The 17943-nt window shown below is 52.8% G+C and overlaps 1 protein-coding gene across 4 annotated transcripts in view; it reads left to right on the top strand.

Moving 5' to 3' along the window:
* The window catches only part of LOC140419823 (protein NDRG2-like), a 270374-nt gene extending 254989 nt beyond the window's left edge, over positions 1-15385 (top strand). For all 4 annotated transcript variants that reach the window (XM_072503848.1, XM_072503846.1, XM_072503847.1 and 1 more), the window contains one exon: positions 12709-15385. In XM_072503848.1, the coding sequence (XP_072359949.1) occupies positions 12709-12869 (161 nt within the window). In that variant the 3' untranslated portion in view covers positions 12870-15385. The remainder of the gene's footprint in view (positions 1-12708) is intronic.
* Positions 15386-17943: the final 2558 nt, after the last annotated feature.

Raw genomic sequence — 17943 nt, 5'->3', positions numbered from 1 at the left:
TGTCCTGATCAAACACTCCCAGGACAGGTACACACAGGGTTAGATACAGAGTAAAGCTCCCTCTGCACTGTCCCCATCAAACACTCCCAGGACAGGTACAGCACGGGGTTAGATACAGAGTAAAGCTCCCTCTACACTGTCCCCATCAAACACTCCCAGGACACGTACACACAGGGTTAGATACACAGTAAAGCTCCCTCTGCACTGTCCCCATCAAACACTCCAAGACAGGTACAGCACGGGGTTAGATACAGAGTAAAGCTCCCTATACACTGTCCCCATCAAACACTCCCAGGACAGGGACAGCACGGGGTTTGATACAGAGTAAAGCTCCCTCTACACTGTCCCCGTCAAACACTCCCAGGACAGGTACAGCACGGGGTTAGATACACAGTAAAGCTCCCTCTACACTGTCCCCATCAAACACTCCCAGAACAGGTACAGCACGTGGTTAGATACAGAGTAAAGCTCCCTCTTTACTGTCCCCATCAAACACTCCCAGGACAGGTACACACAGGGTTAGATACACAGTAAAGCTCCCTCTGCACTGTCCCCATCAAACACTCCCAGGACAGGTACAGCACGGTGTTAGATACAGAGTAAAGCTACCTCTACACTGTCCCCATCAAACACTCCCAGGACAGGTACAGCACGGGGTTAGATACAGAGTAAAGCTCACTCTGCACTGTCCCCATCAAACACTCCCAGGAGAGGTACAGCACGGGGTTAGATACAGAGTAACGCTCCCTCTACACTGTCCACATCAAACACTCCCAGGACAGATACAGCACGGGTTTAGATACGGAGTAAAGCTCCCTCTACACTGTACCCATCAAACACTCCCAGGACAGGTACAGCACGGGGTTAGATACAGAGTACAGCTCCCTCTACACTGTCCCCATCAATCACTCCCATGACAGATACAGCACGGGATTAGATACAGAGTAAAGCTCCCTCTACACTGTCCCCATCAAACACTCCCAGGACAGGACAGCTCGGGGTTAGATACAGAGTAAAGCTCCCTCTACACTGTCCCCATAAGACACTCCCAGGACAGGTACAGCACGGGGTTAGATACAGAGTAAAGCTCCCTCTATACTGTCCCCATCAAACACTCCCAGGACAGGTACAGCATGGGGTTAGATACAGAGTAATGATCCCTCTACACAGTCCCCATCAAACACTCCCAGGACAGGTACAGCACGGGATTAGATACAGAGTAAAGATCCCTCTACACTGTCCCCATCAAACACTCCCAGGACAGGTACAGCAGGAGGTTAGATACAGAGTAAAGCTCCCTCTACACTGTCCCCATCAAACACTCCCAGGACAGGTACAGCACGTGGTTAGATACAGAGTAAAGCTCCCTCTATACTGTCCCCATCAAACACTCCCAGGACCGGTACAGCACGGGGTTAGCTACAGAGTAAAGCTCCCTCTACACTGTCCCCATCAAACACTCCCAGGACAGGAACAGCACGGGGTTAGATACAGAATAAAGCTCCATCTACACTGTCCCCATCAAACACTCCCAGGACAGGTACAGCACAGGGTTAGATACAGAGTAAAGCTCCCTTTACACTGTCCCCATCAAACACTCCCAGGACAGGTACGGCACGGGGTTAGATAGAGAGTAAAGCTCCCTCTACACTACCCCATCAAACACTCCCAGGACAGGTACAACACGGGGTTAGATACAGAGTAAAGATCCCTCTACACAGTCCCCATCAAACACTCCCAGGAGAGGGACAGCACGGGGTTAGATACAGAGTAAAGCTCCCTCTACACTGTCCTTTTCAAACACTCACAGGACAGGTACAGCGCGGGGCAAGATACAGAGTAAAGCTCCCTATACACTATCCCCATCAAACACTCCCAGGACAGGGACAGCACGGGGTTAGATACAGAGTAAAGCTCCCCCTACACTGTCCCCATCAAACACTCCCAGGACAGGTACAGCACGGGGTTAGATACAGAGTAATGATCCCTCTGCACAGTCCCCATCAAACACTCCCCGGACAGGGACAGCACGGGGTTAGATACAGAGTAAAGCTCCCTCTACATTGTCCCCATCAAACACTCCCAGGACAGGGACAGCACGGGGTTGAATACAGAGTAAAGCTCCGTCTGCACTGTCCCCATCAAACACTCCCAGGACAGGTACAGCACGGGGTTAGATACAGAGTAAAGCTACCTCTACACTGTCCCCATGAAACACTCCCAGGACAGGTACAGCACGGAGTTAGCTACAGAGTAAAGCTCCCTCTACACTGTCCCCATCAAACACTCCCAGGACAGGTACAGCACGGGGTTAGGTACAGAGTAAAGCTCCCTCTACACTGTCCCCATCAAACACTCCCAGGACAGGGACAGCACGGGGTTAGATACAGAGTAAAGCTCCCTCTCCACTGTCCCCATCAATCACTCCCATGACAGATACAGCACGAGGTCAGATACAGAGTAAAGCTCCCTCTACACTGTCCCCATCAAACACTCCCAGGACAGGACAGCCCGGGGTTAGATACAGAGTAAAGCTCCCTCTACACTGTCCCCATCAGACACTCCCAGGACAGGTACAGCACGGGGTTAGATACAGAGTAAAGCTCCCTCTATACTGTCCCCATCAAACACTCCCAGGAGAGGTACAGCACGGGGTTAGCTACAGAGTAAAGCACCCTCCACAATGTCACCATCAAACACTCCCAGGACAGGTACAACACGGGGTTAGATACAGAGTAAAGCTCCCTATACACTGTCCCCATCAAACACTCCCAGGACAGGGACAGCACGGGGTTAGATACAGAGTAAATCTCCCTCTACACTGTCCCCATCAAACACTCCCAGGACAGGTACAGCACCGGGTTAGATACAGAGTAGAGATCCCTCTACACAGTCCCCATCAAACACTTCCAGGACAGGGACAGCACGGGGTTAGATCCAGAGTAAAGCTCCCTCTACACTGTCCTTTTCAAACACTCACAGGACAGGTACAGCACGGGGCTAGATACAGAGTAAAGCTCCCTATACACTGTCCGCATCAAACACTCCCAGGACAGGGACAGCACGGGGTTTGATACAGAGTAAAGCTCCCTCTACACTCCCCATCAAACACTCCCAGGACAGGTACAGCACGGGGTTAGATACAGAGTAAAGCTCCCTCTACACTGTCCCCATCAAACACTCCCAGAACAGGTACAGCACGTGGTTAGATACAGAGTAAAGCTCCCTCTATACTGTCCCCATCAAACACTCCCAGGACAGGTACAGCACGGGGTTAGCTACAGAGTAAAGCTCCCTCTACACTGTCCTGATCAAACACTCCCAGGACAGGTACACACAGGGTTAGATACAGAGTAAAGCTCCCTCTGCACTGTCCCCATCAAACACTCCCAGGACAGGTACAGCACGGGGTTAGATACAGAGTAAAGCTCCCTCTACACTGTCCCCATCAAACACTTCCAGGACACGTACACACAGGGTTAGATACACAGTAAAGCTCCCTCTGCACTGTCCCCATCAAACACTCCCAGGACAGGTACAGCACGGGGTTAGATACAGAGTAAAGCTCCCTATACACTGTCCCCATCAAACACTCCCAGGACAGGGACAGCACGGGGTTTGATACAGAGTAAAGCTCCCTCTACACTGTCCCCATCAAACACTCCCAGGACAGGTACAGCACGGGGTTAGATACAGAGTAAAGCTCCCTCTACACTGTCCCCATCAAACACTCCCAGAACAGGTACAGCACGTGGTTAGATACAGAGTAAAGCTCCCTCTTTACTGTCCCCATCAAACACTCCCAGGACAGGTACACACAGGGTTAGATACACAGTAAAGCTCCCTCTGCACTGTCCCCATCAAACACTCCCAGGGCAGGTACAGCACGGGGTTAGATACAGAGTAAAGCTACCTCTACACTGTCCCCATCTAACACTCCCAGGACAGGACAGCCCGGGGTTAGATACAGAGTAAAGCTCCCTCTACACTGTCCCCATCAGACACTCCCAGGACAGGTACAGCACGGGGTTAGATACAGAGTAAAGCTCCCTCTATACTGTCCCCATCAAACACTCCCAGGAGAGGTACAGCACGGGGTTAGATACAGAGTAAAGCTCCCTATACACTGTCCCCATCAAACACTCCCAGGACAGGGACAGCACGGGGTTAGATACAGAGTAAATCTCCCTCTACACTGTCCCCATCAAACACTCCCAGGACAGGTACAGCACCGGGTTAGATACAGAGTAAAGATCCCTCTACACAGTCCCCATCAAACACTTCCAGGACAGGGACAGCACGGGGTTAGATCCAGAGTAAAGCTCCCTCTACACTGTCCTTTTCAAACACTCACAGGACAGGTACAGCACGGGGCTAGATACAGAGTAAAGCTCCCTATACACTGTCCCCATCAAACACTCCCAGGACAGGGACAGCACGGGGTTTGATACAGAGTAAAGCTCCCTCTACACTGTCCCCATCAAACACTCCCAGGACAGGTACAGCACGGGGTTAGATACAGAGTAAAGCTCCCTCTACACTGTCCCCATCAAACACTCCCAGAACAGGTACAGCACGTGGTTAGATACAGAGTAAAGCTCCCTCTATACTGTCCCCATCAAACACTCCCAGGACAGGTACAGCACGGGGTTAGCTACAGAGTAAAGCTCCCTCTACACTGTCCTGATCAAACACTCCCAGGACAGGTACACACAGGGTTAGATACAGAGTAAAGCTCCCTCTGCACTGTCCCCATCAAACACTCCCAGGACAGGTACAGCACGGGGTTAGATACAGAGTAAAGCTCCCTCTACACTGTCCCCATCAAACACTCCCAGGACACGTACACACAGGGTTAGATACACAGTAAAGCTCCCTCTGCACTGTCCCCATCAAACACTCCCAGGACAGGTACAGCACGGGGTTAGATACAGAGTAAAGCTCCCTATACACTGTCCCCATCAAACACTCCCAGGACAGGGACAGCACGGGGTTTGATACAGAGTAAAGCTCCCTCTACACTGTCCCCGTCAAACACTCCCAGGACAGGTACAGCACGGGGTTAGATACACAGTAAAGCTCCCTCTACACTGTCCCCATCAAACACTCCCAGAACAGGTACAGCACGTGGTTAGATACAGAGTAAAGCTCCCTCTTTACTGTCCCCATCAAACACTCCCAGGACAGGTACACACAGGGTTAGATACACAGTAAAGCTCCCTCTGCACTGTCCCCATCAAACACTCCCAGGACAGGTACAGCACGGGGTTAGATACAGAGTAAAGCTACCTCTACACTGTCCCCATCAAACACTCCCAGGACAGGTACAGCACGGGGTTAGATACAGAGTAAAGCTCACTCTGCACTGTCCCCATCAAACACTCCCAGGAGAGGTTCAGCACGGGGTTAGATACAGAGTAACGCTCCCTCTACACTGTCCACATCAAACACTCCCAGGACAGATACAGCACGGGTTTAGATACGGAGTAAAGCTCCCTCTACACTGTACCCATCAAACACTCCCAGGACAGGTACAGCACGGGGTTAGATACAGAGTACAGCTCCCTCTACACTGTCCCCATCAATCACTCCCATGACAGATACAGCACGGGATTAGATACAGAGTAAAGCTCCCTCTACACTGTCCCCATCAAACACTCCCAGGACAGGACAGCTCGGGGTTAGATACAGAGTAAAGCTCCCTCTACACTGTCCCCATAAGACACTCCCAGGACAGGTACAGCACGGGGTTAGATACAGAGTAAAGCTCCCTCTATACTGTCCCCATCAAACACTCCCAGGACAGGTACAGCATGGGGTTAGATACAGAGTAATGATCCCTCTACACAGTCCCCATCAAACACTCCCAGGACAGGTACAGCACGGGATTAGATACAGAGTAAAGATCCCTCTACACTGTCCCCATCAAACACTCCCAGGACAGGTACAGCAGGAGGTTAGATACAGAGTAAAGCTCCCTCTACACTGTCCCCATCAAACACTCCCAGGACAGGTACAGCACGTGGTTAGATACAGAGTAAAGCTCCCTCTATACTGTCCCCATCAAACACTCCCAGGACCGGTACAGCACGGGGTTAGCTACAGAGTAAAGCTCCCTCTACACTGTCCCCATCAAACACTCCCAGGACAGGAACAGCACGGGGTTAGATACAGAATAAAGCTCCATCTACACTGTCCCCATCAAACACTCCCAGGACAGGTACAGCACAGGGTTAGATACAGAGTAAAGCTCCCTTTACACTGTCCCCATCAAACACTCCCAGGACAGGTACGGCACGGGGTTAGATAGAGAGTAAAGCTCCCTCTACACTACCCCATCAAACACTCCCAGGACAGGTACAACACGGGGTTAGATACAGAGTAAAGATCCCTCTACACAGTCCCCATCAAACACTCCCAGGACAGGGACAGCACGGGGTTAGATACAGAGTAAAGCTCCCTCTACACTGTCCTTTTCAAACACTCACAGGACAGGTACAGCGCGGGGCAAGATACAGAGTAAAGCTCCCTATACACTATCCCCATCAAACACTCCCAGGACAGGGACAGCACGGGGTTAGATACAGAGTAAAGCTCCCCCTACACTGTCCCCATCAAACACTCCCAGGACAGGTACAGCACGGGGTTAGATACAGAGTAATGATCCCTCTACACAGTCCCCATCAAACACTCCCCGGACAGGGACAGCACGGGGTTAGATACAGAGTAAAGCTCCCTCTACATTGTCCCCATCAAACACTCCCAGGACAGGGACAGCACGGGGTTAGATACAGAGTAAAGCTCCCTCTACACTGTCCCCATCAAACACTCCCAGAACAGGTACAGCACGTGGTTAGATACAGAGTAAAGCTCCCTCTATACTGTCCCCATCAAACACTCCCAGGACAGGTACAGCACGGGGTTAGCTACAGAGTAAAGCACCCTCTACACTGTCCCCATCAAACACTCCCAGGACAGGTACACACAGGGTTAGATACAGAGTAAAGCTCCCTCTGCACTGTCCCCATCAAACACGCCCAGGACAGGTACACACAGGGTTAGATAGACAGTAAAGCTCCCTCTGCACTGTCCCCATCAAACACTCCCAGGACAGGTACAGCACGGGGTTAGATACAGAGTAAAGCTACCTCTACACTGTCCCCATGAAACACTCCCAGGACAGGTACAGCACGGAGTTAGCTACAGAGTAAAGCTCCCTCTACACTGTCCCCATCAAACACTCCCAGCACAGGACAGCCCGGGGTTAGATACAGAGTGAAGCTCCCTCTACACTGTCCCCATCAGACACTCCCAGGACAGGTACAGCACGGGGTTAGATACAGAGTAAAGCTCCCTCTATACTGTCCCCATCAAACACTCCCAGGAGAGGTACAGCACGGGGTTAGCTACAGAGTAAAGCACCCTCCACACTGTCCCCATCAAACACTCCCAGGACAGGTACAACACGGGGTTAGATACAGAGTAAAGCTCCCTATACACTGTCCCCATCAAACACTCCCAGGACAGGGGAGGCACGGGGTTAGATACAGAGTAAATCTCCCTCTACACTGTCCCCATCAAACACTCCCAGGACAGGTACAGCACGGGGTTAGATACAGAGTAAAGATCCCTCTACACAGTCCCCATCAAACACTCCCAGGACAGGGACAGCACGGGGTTAGATCCAGAGTAAAGCTCCCTCTACACTGTCCTTTTCAAACACTCACAGGACAGGTACAGCACGGGGCTAGATACAGAGTAAAGCTCCCTATACACTGTCCCCATCAAACACTCCCAGGACAGGGACAGCACGGGGTTTGATACAGAGTAAAGCTCCCTCTACACTGTCCCCATCAAACACTCCCAGGACAGGTACAGCACGGGGTTAGATACAGAGTAAAGCTCCCTCTACACTGTCCCCATCAAACACTCCCAGAACAGGTACAGCACGTGGTTAGATACAGAGTAATGATCCCTCTACACAGTCCCCATCAAACACTCCCAGGACAGGTACACACAGGGTTAGATACAGAGTAAAGCTCCCTCTGCACTGTCCCCATCAAACACTCCCAGGACAGGTACACACAGGGTTAGATACACAGTAAAGCTCCCTCTGCACTGTCCCCATCAAACACTCCCAGGACAGGTACAGCACGGGGTTAGATACAGAGTAAAGCTACCTCTACACTGTCCCCATGAAACACTCCCAGGACAGGTACAGCACGGAGTTAGCTACAGAGTAAAGCTCCCTCTACACTGTCCCCATCAAACACTCCCAGGACAGGTACAGCACGGGGTTAGATACAGAGTAAAGCTCCCTCTACACTGTCCCCATCAAACACTCCCAGGACAGGGACAGCACGGGGTTAGATACAGAGTAAAGCTCCCTCTACACTGTCCCCATCAATCACTCCCATGACAGATACAGCATGAGGTCAGATACAGAGTAAAGCTCCCTCTACACTGTCCCCATCAAACACTCCCAGCACAGGACAGCCCGGGGTTAGATACAGAGTAAAGCTCCCTCTACACTGTCCCCATCAGACACTACCAGGACAGGTACAGCACGGGGTTAGATACAGAGTAACGCTCCCTCTATACTGTCCCCATCAAACACTCCCAGGAGAGGTACAGCACGGCGTTAGCTACAGAGTAAAGCACCCTCCACACTGTCCCCATCAAACACTCCCAGGACAGGTACAACACGGGGTTAGATACAGAGTAAAGCTCCCTATACACTGTCCCCATCAAACACTCCCAGGACAGGGGTGGCACGGGGTTAGATACAGAGTAAATCTCCCTCTACACTGTCCCCATCAAACACTCCCAGGACAGGTACAGCACGGGGTTAGATACAGAGTAAAGCTCACTCTGCACTGTCCCCATCAAACACTCCCAGGACAGGTACAGCACGGGGTTAGATACAGAGTAACGCTCCCTCTACACTGTCCCCCTCAAACACTCCCAAGACAGGTACAGCACGGGGTTAGATACAGAGTAAAGCCCCCTCTACATTGTCCCCCATCAAACACTCCCAGGACAGGTACAGCACGGGGATAGATACAGAGTAATGCTCCCTCTATACTGTCCCCATGAAACACTCCCAGGACAGGTACGGCACGGGGTTAGCTACAGAGTAAAGCTCCCTCTACACTGTCCCCATCAAACACTCCCAGGACAGGTACAGCACGGGGTTAGATACAGAGTAAAGCTCCCTCTACACTGTCCCCATCAAACACTCCCAGGACAGGGACAGCACGGGGTTAGATACAGAGTAAAGCTCCCTCTACACTGTCCCCATCAATCACTCCCATGACAGATACAGTACGAGGTCAGATACAGAGTAAAGATCCCTCTACACAGTCCCCATCAAACACTCCCAGGACAGGGACAGCACGGGGTTAGATACAGAGTAAAGCTCCCTCTACACAGTCCCCATCAAACACTCCCAGGACAGGGACAGCACGGGGTTAGATACAGAGTAAAGCTCCCTCTACACTGTCCCCATCAAACACTCCCAGGACAGGTACAGCACGGGGTTAGATACAGAGTAAAGCTCCCTCTACACTGTCCCCATCAAACACTCCCAGGACAGATACAGCACGGGGTGAGATACAGAGTAAAGATCCCTCTACACAGTCCCCATCAAACACTCCCAGGACAGGGACAGCACGGGGTTAGATCCAGAGTAAAGCTCCCTCTACACTGTCCTTTTCAAACACTCACAGGACAGGTACAGCACGGGGCTAGATACAGAGTAAAGCTCCCTATACACTGTCCCCATCAAACACTCCCAGGACAGGGACAGCACGGGGTTTGATACAGAGTAAAGCTCCCTCTACACTGTCCCCATCAAACACTCCCAGGACAGGTACAGCACGGGGTTAGATACAGAGTAAAGCTCCCTCTACACTGTCCCCATCAAACACTCCCAGAACAGGTACAGCACGTGGTTAGATACAGAGTAAAGCTCCCTCTATACTGTCCCCATCAAACACTCCCAGGACAGGTACAGCACGGGGTTAGCTACAGAGTAAAGTTCCCTCTACACTGTCCCGATCAAACACTCCCAGGACAGGTACACACAGGGTTAGATACAGAGTAAAGCTCCCTCTGCACTGTCCCCATCAAACACTCCCAGGACAGGTACAGCACGTGGTTAGATACAGAGTAAAGCTCCCTCTTTACTGTCCCCATCAAACACTCCCAGGACAGGTACACACAGGGTTAGATACACAGTAAAGCTCCCTCTGCACTGTCCCCATCAAACACTCCCAGGACAGGTACAGCACGGGGTTAGATACAGAGTAAAGCTACCTCTACACTGTCCCCATCAAACACTCCCAGGACAGGTACAGCACGGGGTTAGATACAGAGTAAAGCTCACTCTGCACTGTCCCCATCAAACACTCCCAGGACAGGTACAGCACGGGGTTAGATACAGAGTAACGCTCCCTCTACACTGTCCCCCTCAAACACTCCCAAGACAGGTACAGCACGGGGTTAGATACAGAGTAAAGCCCCCTCTACATTGTCCCCCATCAAACACTCCCAGGACAGGTACAGCACGGGGATAGATACAGAGTAATGCTCCCTCTATACTGTCCCCATGAAACACTCCCAGGACAGGTACGGCACGGGGTTAGCTACAGAGTAAAGCTCCCTCTACACTGTCCCCATCAAACACTCCCAGGACAGGTACAGCACGGGGTTAGATACAGAGTAAAGCTCCCTCTACACTGTCCCCATCAAACACTCCCAGGACAGGGACAGCACGGGGTTAGATACAGAGTAAAGCTCCCTCTACACTGTCCCCATCAATCACTCCCATGACAGATACAGTACAAGGTCAGATACAGAGTAAAGATCCCTCTACACAGTCCCCATCAAACACTCCCAGGACAGGGACAGCACGGGGTTAGATACAGAGTAAAGCTCCCTCTACACAGTCCCCATCAAACACTCCCAGGACAGGGACAGCACGGGGTTAGATACAGAGTAAAGCTCCCTCTACACTGTCCCCATCAAACACTCCCAGGACAGGTACAGCACGGGGTTAGATACAGAGTAAAGCTCCCTCTACACTGTCCCCATCAAACACTCCCAGGACAGATACAGCACGGGGTGAGATACAGAGTAAAGATCCCTCTACACAGTCCCCATCAAACACTCCCAGGACAGGGACAGCACGGGGTTAGATCCAGAGTAAAGCTCCCTCTACACTGTCCCCATCAAACACTCCCAGGACAGGTACAGCACGTGGTTAGATACAGAGTAAAGCTACCTCTATACTGTCCCCATCAAACACTCCCAGGACAGGTACAGCACGGGGGTAGCTACAGAGTAAAGCTCCCTCTACACTGTCCCCATCAAACACTCCCAGGACAGGAACAGCACGGGGTTAGATACAGAGTAAAGCTCCCTCTACACTGTCCCCAACAAACACTCCCAGGACATATACAGCACGGGGTTAGATACAGAATAAAGCTCCATCTACACTGTCCCCATCAAACACTCCCAGGACAGGTACAGCACGGGGTTAGATACAGAGTAAAGGTCCCTCTACACTACCCCATCAAACACTCCCAGGACAGGTACAACACTGGGTTAGATGCAGAATAAAGCTCCCTCTACACTGTCCCCATCAAACACTCCCAGGACAGGGACAGCACGGGGTTAGATACAGAGTAAAGCTCCCTCTACACTACCCCATCAAACACGCCCAGGACAGGTACAGCACGGGGTTAGATACAGAGTAAAGCTCCCTCTACACTGTCCCCATCAAACACTCCCAGGACAGTTACAGCATGGGGTTAGATACAGAGTAAAGCTCCCTCTACACTGTCCCCATCAAACACTCCCAGGACAGGAACAGCATGGGGTTAGATACAGAATAAAGCTCCATCCACACTGTCCCCATCAAACACTCCCAGGACAGGTACAGCACGGGGTTAGATACAGAGTAAAGCTCCCTCTACACTACCCCATCAAACACTCCCAGGACAGGTACAACACGGCGTTAGATACAGAGTAAAGCTCCATCTACACTGTCCCCATCAAACACTCCCAGGACAGGTACAGCACAGGGTTAGATACAGAGTAAAGCTCCCTCGACACTGTCCCCATCAAACACTCCCAGGACAGGAACAGCACGGGGTTAGATACAGAGTAAAGCTCCCTCGACACTGTCCCCATCAAACACTCCCAGGACAGGTACAGCACAGGGTTAGATACAGAGTAAAGCTCCCTCTACACTGTCCCGATCAAACACTCCCAGGACAGGCACAGCACGGGGTTAGATACAGAGTAAAGCTCCCTCTACATTGTTGTTGTATGTCCAATTGATGTCCTTTGGTCCTGTGCAAATGATCAGATCTGGTGTCGGTCGCGCCGCGGAACAGACTGTGTTCGATTCCTTAACTGTTTAATTGTCATTCTTTTCTTTTTTTCCTTCCCACCCATGTCTTTCTCCCTCCCTCTCTCTCCCACCCACACTTTCTCTACCCCTCGCTCTTTCCCTTTCTCTTCCTCTCTGTCTCTCCCTCTCTCTTTCTTTCTCTGTCTCGGTCTCTCTCTCTTTCTTTACCTCTCCCGCCCTCTTTCCCCCTACCTCTCTCTCTCTCTCCCTCCCTCTCTCACTTTCATTACCCCCCTCACCTTCCCCTCTCTCTCTCTCTCTCTCTCTCCCCCCATCCTCCACAACCACAGTGCCGTCCGCCGGGATGACCAGGCTGTCCCGCTCCCGCACCACCTCGCTGTCGGGCGCCTCGGTCGACGGATCCCGCTCGCGGTCTCGCACTCTGTCCCAGGGCAGCGACGCCGGGCAGCTGACCTCCAGCCCCTCGCACACCATGGAGGTCTCCTGCTAAGAGGAGCAGGCGCGCCGAGCGCCGGCGGCGGGGGGGCGGGGAGAGGGGGTTGGGGAGGGGGCGGCGGACGGACGGACGGCCGTACAAACCCGAACGGGGAAAAAGAACGTACGCCTTTCACCTCACAGGGAACGAAGTATCCTGTCCTCCAGTCCTTCCGACTTGGCTGGGTCGGACGCTGGGGAGGTTGGAGTGGGAGGGTGGTGGGTGGGTGGAAAAGAAGGAAGTTACGATCGAAGACTTAGTGACGGGAGGGAGGGGGAATCGTGTGAAAGAATTATGTTAAATCATTAAACAAAAAGAACTAATTTTCTGTCTGGGGGGTGGCGAGTCCGTACGCAATGACACGTACTCCGGCCCCACCCTGTTGACTCGCTCCTTGGTGATTTTGTTGTGTTCACTGCATGATAGAGGCCTCCGGAAAGGGACGAACATCTTCATCCACTGCCCCACCCCCCCAAGCTCCCCCCCCCCGACCACCACCTCAACCTCTTTCCGTGCTCTCTGGCTCAAGCTCTCTCCCTCTCTCTTTTATTTGAACAAGTCGCTTGGCAGGACGCGACCCCAATTTTTTTTTCGAATAACAAAAGGGAAAGACAGTCAAAGTTTTTAATCTTGCACCCGTCAGACGCAAGACTTCCAAATGCCAGGGCTTAGCTGTGGAGAAATGCGGCAGGAACTATTGTACCCCCCCCCCTTTTTTTTTTTTAATTCACACATGCGTTGGCCTGGACATGTTCCTTTCGCCTGCGAGGGGACAGATCCCTGCTCACTGATATTATGCAGCTTCTAGCACATCTGCGTGAGACGCATTGCGAAGCCCGCCTGATAATCGTAAATCGGATGATGGCGTGATTCCCAGCGCACTCAGGATTTTCCCGCAAGTGCTGGCCAATCGTGCAATCACCTCTACTACCCCACATTTAGCTTCTGAGTTTTGTGAGCTTGTTTCTCTCTCTCGTTTTTCTTCTAACTTTCCAAATTCCGGGTGGGAGGTGCTCTCGAGATGCCTGCCAGGCTTGGCGTTGGTTTTGTTGCATTCGGAATAACTTCTGGCGGAGATGGGGGCCGGCGGGGGGAGGGGGGCACGGTTTAGGAAAAAAAACGGAACATTGAAACATCCAACATTGACACTTTCGTTAATGCATAACGCAACCGTCATTTAACTCAGGCGGGAAACCATTTTGCTGCCACTTCATGCAAGCGGCCATTTCCCCGACTGTTCATGTGGGCGCCATTTTGCTACCGCTTCATGCGAGCAGTCATTTCCCTGATACTCATCTCACTGACAATTCATACAGGCAGCCATTTTGCAGACACTCCATGCGGGCGGCTATTTTTCTGACACTTCATGTGGGCGGCGATTATTATGCTGACTCTCCATGCAGGTGGCCATTTTTGCCGACACTTCATTTGGCCGGCCATCTTTGCTGACAATTCAGTTGGGCTGCCATTTTGCTGACGTTTCAGGCTGTGGCCATTTTGTTGACAAATCCCTAGCACTGAACCTGACATCGAGGAATGACATTGGAGCTTAAGGGGGGGGGGGGGGGGGGCTTCAGACCCTCGCTCCAACCCATTACCCCTCCACCACCTGCATCCTTCCCATCTCCATCCTTCCCTCCTTCACAGCGAGTCATCCTGCCCACACATGCCATTCTGGGCTCACGCGTGGAGGAGGGCCACTTTGGTGGGGGCGACCCACCAACCTCACTGCTCCGCCCACCTGGCACAGGGCTTCGGTCGGGAAGAAGCGGGCGTGTTGAAGAGAGTCAGGGTGGAGGGGGGAAGAGAGGGAAAAGAGACTACTCTCACACTCACAAATGGTGGGGGGGGGGGGGTTAAAGTCATGTGGTACAAAACACCAAAACCCAACTGCAAGTGTAGGCCCGAGGGCGGGTCATGGCATAGTGTGTACAATTGCTGTGGATCTGGGAAAACCGGTAAAGGGGGAGAGGCTGGCAGGAAGTAGGCGGGGGGCACCCGAGAACTGCCCTCCCCTGAAAAAGCACAAATTCCTGCCACCCTGCACCAGGCAGGATCTTTTTATAAAACGCTGATACGCTCGGACCGGGGACACCCTTCTCACTTGCAGTGGTGTTAGCAAGCTTGACCGTGTCGTCGGCCTAGGTTAGGAGGGTGGCCGGGGAGGGTAGGGGCAGGGGAGGAGTCAGCAACCCACACTTCTGCTGGTGGGAAGGGGGGGGGGGCACTTGGAAAGAGGGCCGCAATCCCCCCCACTCGCCAATTCAACCCTTTCACAGCCACACCGCTCCCTCGCCAAACTCCCCTCGGGTGAGCCAGAGAGAGAGAGGAGGGGAGGGGAGAATGTTCATGGTCAAGGGTTTCTGGGGAGGACCCATTGCCAACACGGAGGCCTGTCTCTTCGCAATCGTCTCTATAATGATTAATTATTAATGAAAAAAGTATTAACATTGTGTGATGGCCGTATATATAAAATATGTTATATACAGACTGTATGAATAAATGAAATAAAATCACTTCGATTTACAGGCTCCATGTGTTCTGTGCAACTCCTGCATTGAGGGACGTGTGGCGGTACTTGTACATTCCCCCCCCCCCCACTCCCCTCCCACCGCCCTTCGCTGCTGGAGTCCATTTTGTGTCGGCCCTTTATTTTGGGGGGGGGGGGGGTTGGCTGTATTAACGCTGGTGGTTCTGCAAAAGAGTTGGCGGAGATGAAAGCTGCCAAAATCCCCCCCCTCCCCCCCCCCCCCCCCCACCCCCGGCTTTTAAAAAAGGATATTGGAAGCCATGTCGCGCGAAGACCAAAATCACGCCAACAAAACAAGACACAGGGCCGGATTCTCCGGTCGGCGAGACCAAAGGGTGTTCAGCGCTCGGCCGGAGAATCCATTTCGACGCCGCAATCGGGGGGGGGCGGCGCCGTTTGTCCGATGCCCCGCCCCCCTCAAAATGACGTACTCGAGGAGTACGCCGCACTCCGCAATGGGTACGGCCTCGGGGAGTCACCTCAGGCTCTCCCCCCGATGGGCCGAATTCCTGACGGCGTGGGGCGCGTGTCCTCTCCCCTTTCGGGGAACTCGCGTGACGGCTGCGGACTGTGGTCCAGCGCCGCCCGGGGGGGGCGGGGAAGGGGGCACACCGTTCCGCTGGCAGGGGGGTCTGGTGGAGGGTGGCGAGGGGTGTTATAGAGGGGGGGGGGGGGGGGCTTCTGGCAGGACAGGTTCGCGCGCGGCTGCGCCATGTTGTACGGACCCGGCCATTCTGTATCTGCGGGTAAAGCCGGGGGTTTACGTGGCGCGGCTGCCAACCTCCCAATGGGCGGATCAATGGCGTGTGGGCGGCGCCGACCTTTTGGACGTAAGACCCAACGGATCCTGCAGACATAGCCGCAGAATCGGAAAATCCGACCCACGGTTTTTTTTGTCACAAAATGTTGCCAGAATTCATTTACGAAAGAGGCTGGGAATCCTGTGGCGTGTAACTCACCTCCTGACTCCCCCCCAAAAGCCTGTCCACAAGTCGGGAGTGTGATGGGATACTCTCCACTTGCCTGGGTGAGTGCGGCTCCGACAACACTCGAGAAGCTCGACACCATCCAGGACAAAGCAGCCCCGCTTTGATCGGCACCCCATCCACAAACATTCACTCCCTCCATCACCGACGCACAGTGACAGCAGCGTGTGTACCATCTACAAGATGCACCGCAGCGACTCACCAAGGCTCCTTCGACAGCACCTTCCAAACCCACCACCTCTACCATCTAGAAGGACAAGGGGCAGCAGACACATGGGGAACTCCACCACCTGCAAGTTCCCCTCCAAGCCCCACACTCACCACCCTGACTGGGAAATATATCGGCCGTTCCTTCACTGTCGCCGGGTCACAATCCTGGAACTCCCTCCCTGACAGCACTGTGGGTGTTACCCACACCACACAGGGACTGCAGCCGGTTCGAGAAGGCGGCTCACCCACCACCTCCTCGAGGGGCAATTAGGGACGGGCAATAAAGTCCCACATCCCTTAAATTAATAAAATAAAATCCACAGAGACACATCCTGTCCCCATCCAACACTCCCAGGACAGGTACAGCACGGGGTTAGATACAGAGTAAAGCTCCCTCTCCACTGTCCCCATCAAACACTCCCAGGACAGGTACAGCACGGGGTTAGATACCGAGTAAAGGTCCCTCTGCACTGTCCCCATCAAACACTCCCAGGACAGGAACAGTACGAGGTTAGATACAGAGTAAAGCTCCCTCTACACTGTCCCCATCAAACACTCCCAGGGCAGGTACAGCACGGGGTTAGATACAGAGTAAAGGTCCCTCTGCACTATCCCCATCAAACACTCCCAGGACAGGTACAGCACGGGGTTAGATACAGAGTAAAGCTCCCTCTACACTGTCCCCATCAAACACTCCCAGGACAGGTACAGCACGGGGTTAGATACAGAGTAAAGCTCCCTCTACACTGTCCCCATCAAACGCTCCCAGAACAGGTACAGCACGGGGTTAGATACAGAGTAAAGCTCCCTCTACACTGTCCCCATCAAACACACCCAGGACAGGTACAGCACGAGGTTAGATACAGAGTAAAGCTCCCTCTACACTGTCCCCATCAAACACTCCCAGGACAGGTACACACGGGGTTAGATACAGAGTAAAGCTCCCTCTACACTGTCCCCATCAAACACTCCCAGGACAGATACAGCACGGGGTTAGATACAGAGTAAAGCTCCCTCTACACTGTCCCCATCAAACGCTCCCAGAACAGGTACAGCACGGGGTTAGATACAGAGTAAAGCTCCCTCTACACTGTCCCCATCAAACACACCCAGGACAGGTACAGCACGAGGTTAGATACAGAGTAAAGCTCCCTCTACACTGTCCCCATCAAACACTCCCAGGACAGGTACACACGGGGTTAGATACAGAGTAAAGCTCCCTCTACACTGTCCCCATCAAACACTCCCAGGACAGATACAGCACGGGGTTAGATACAGAGTAAAGCTCCCTCTACACTGTCCCCATCAAACGCTCCCAGAACAGGTACAGCACGGGGTTAGATACAGAGTAAAGCTCCCTCTA

This window comes from Scyliorhinus torazame, chromosome 5 (genome assembly GCF_047496885.1).
Source record: "Scyliorhinus torazame isolate Kashiwa2021f chromosome 5, sScyTor2.1, whole genome shotgun sequence".
Classification (NCBI taxonomy): Eukaryota; Metazoa; Chordata; class Chondrichthyes; order Carcharhiniformes; family Scyliorhinidae; genus Scyliorhinus; species Scyliorhinus torazame.
Note: the sequence above shows the minus strand (reverse complement) of the source record. Positions and strands in the feature narration are given on the sequence as shown.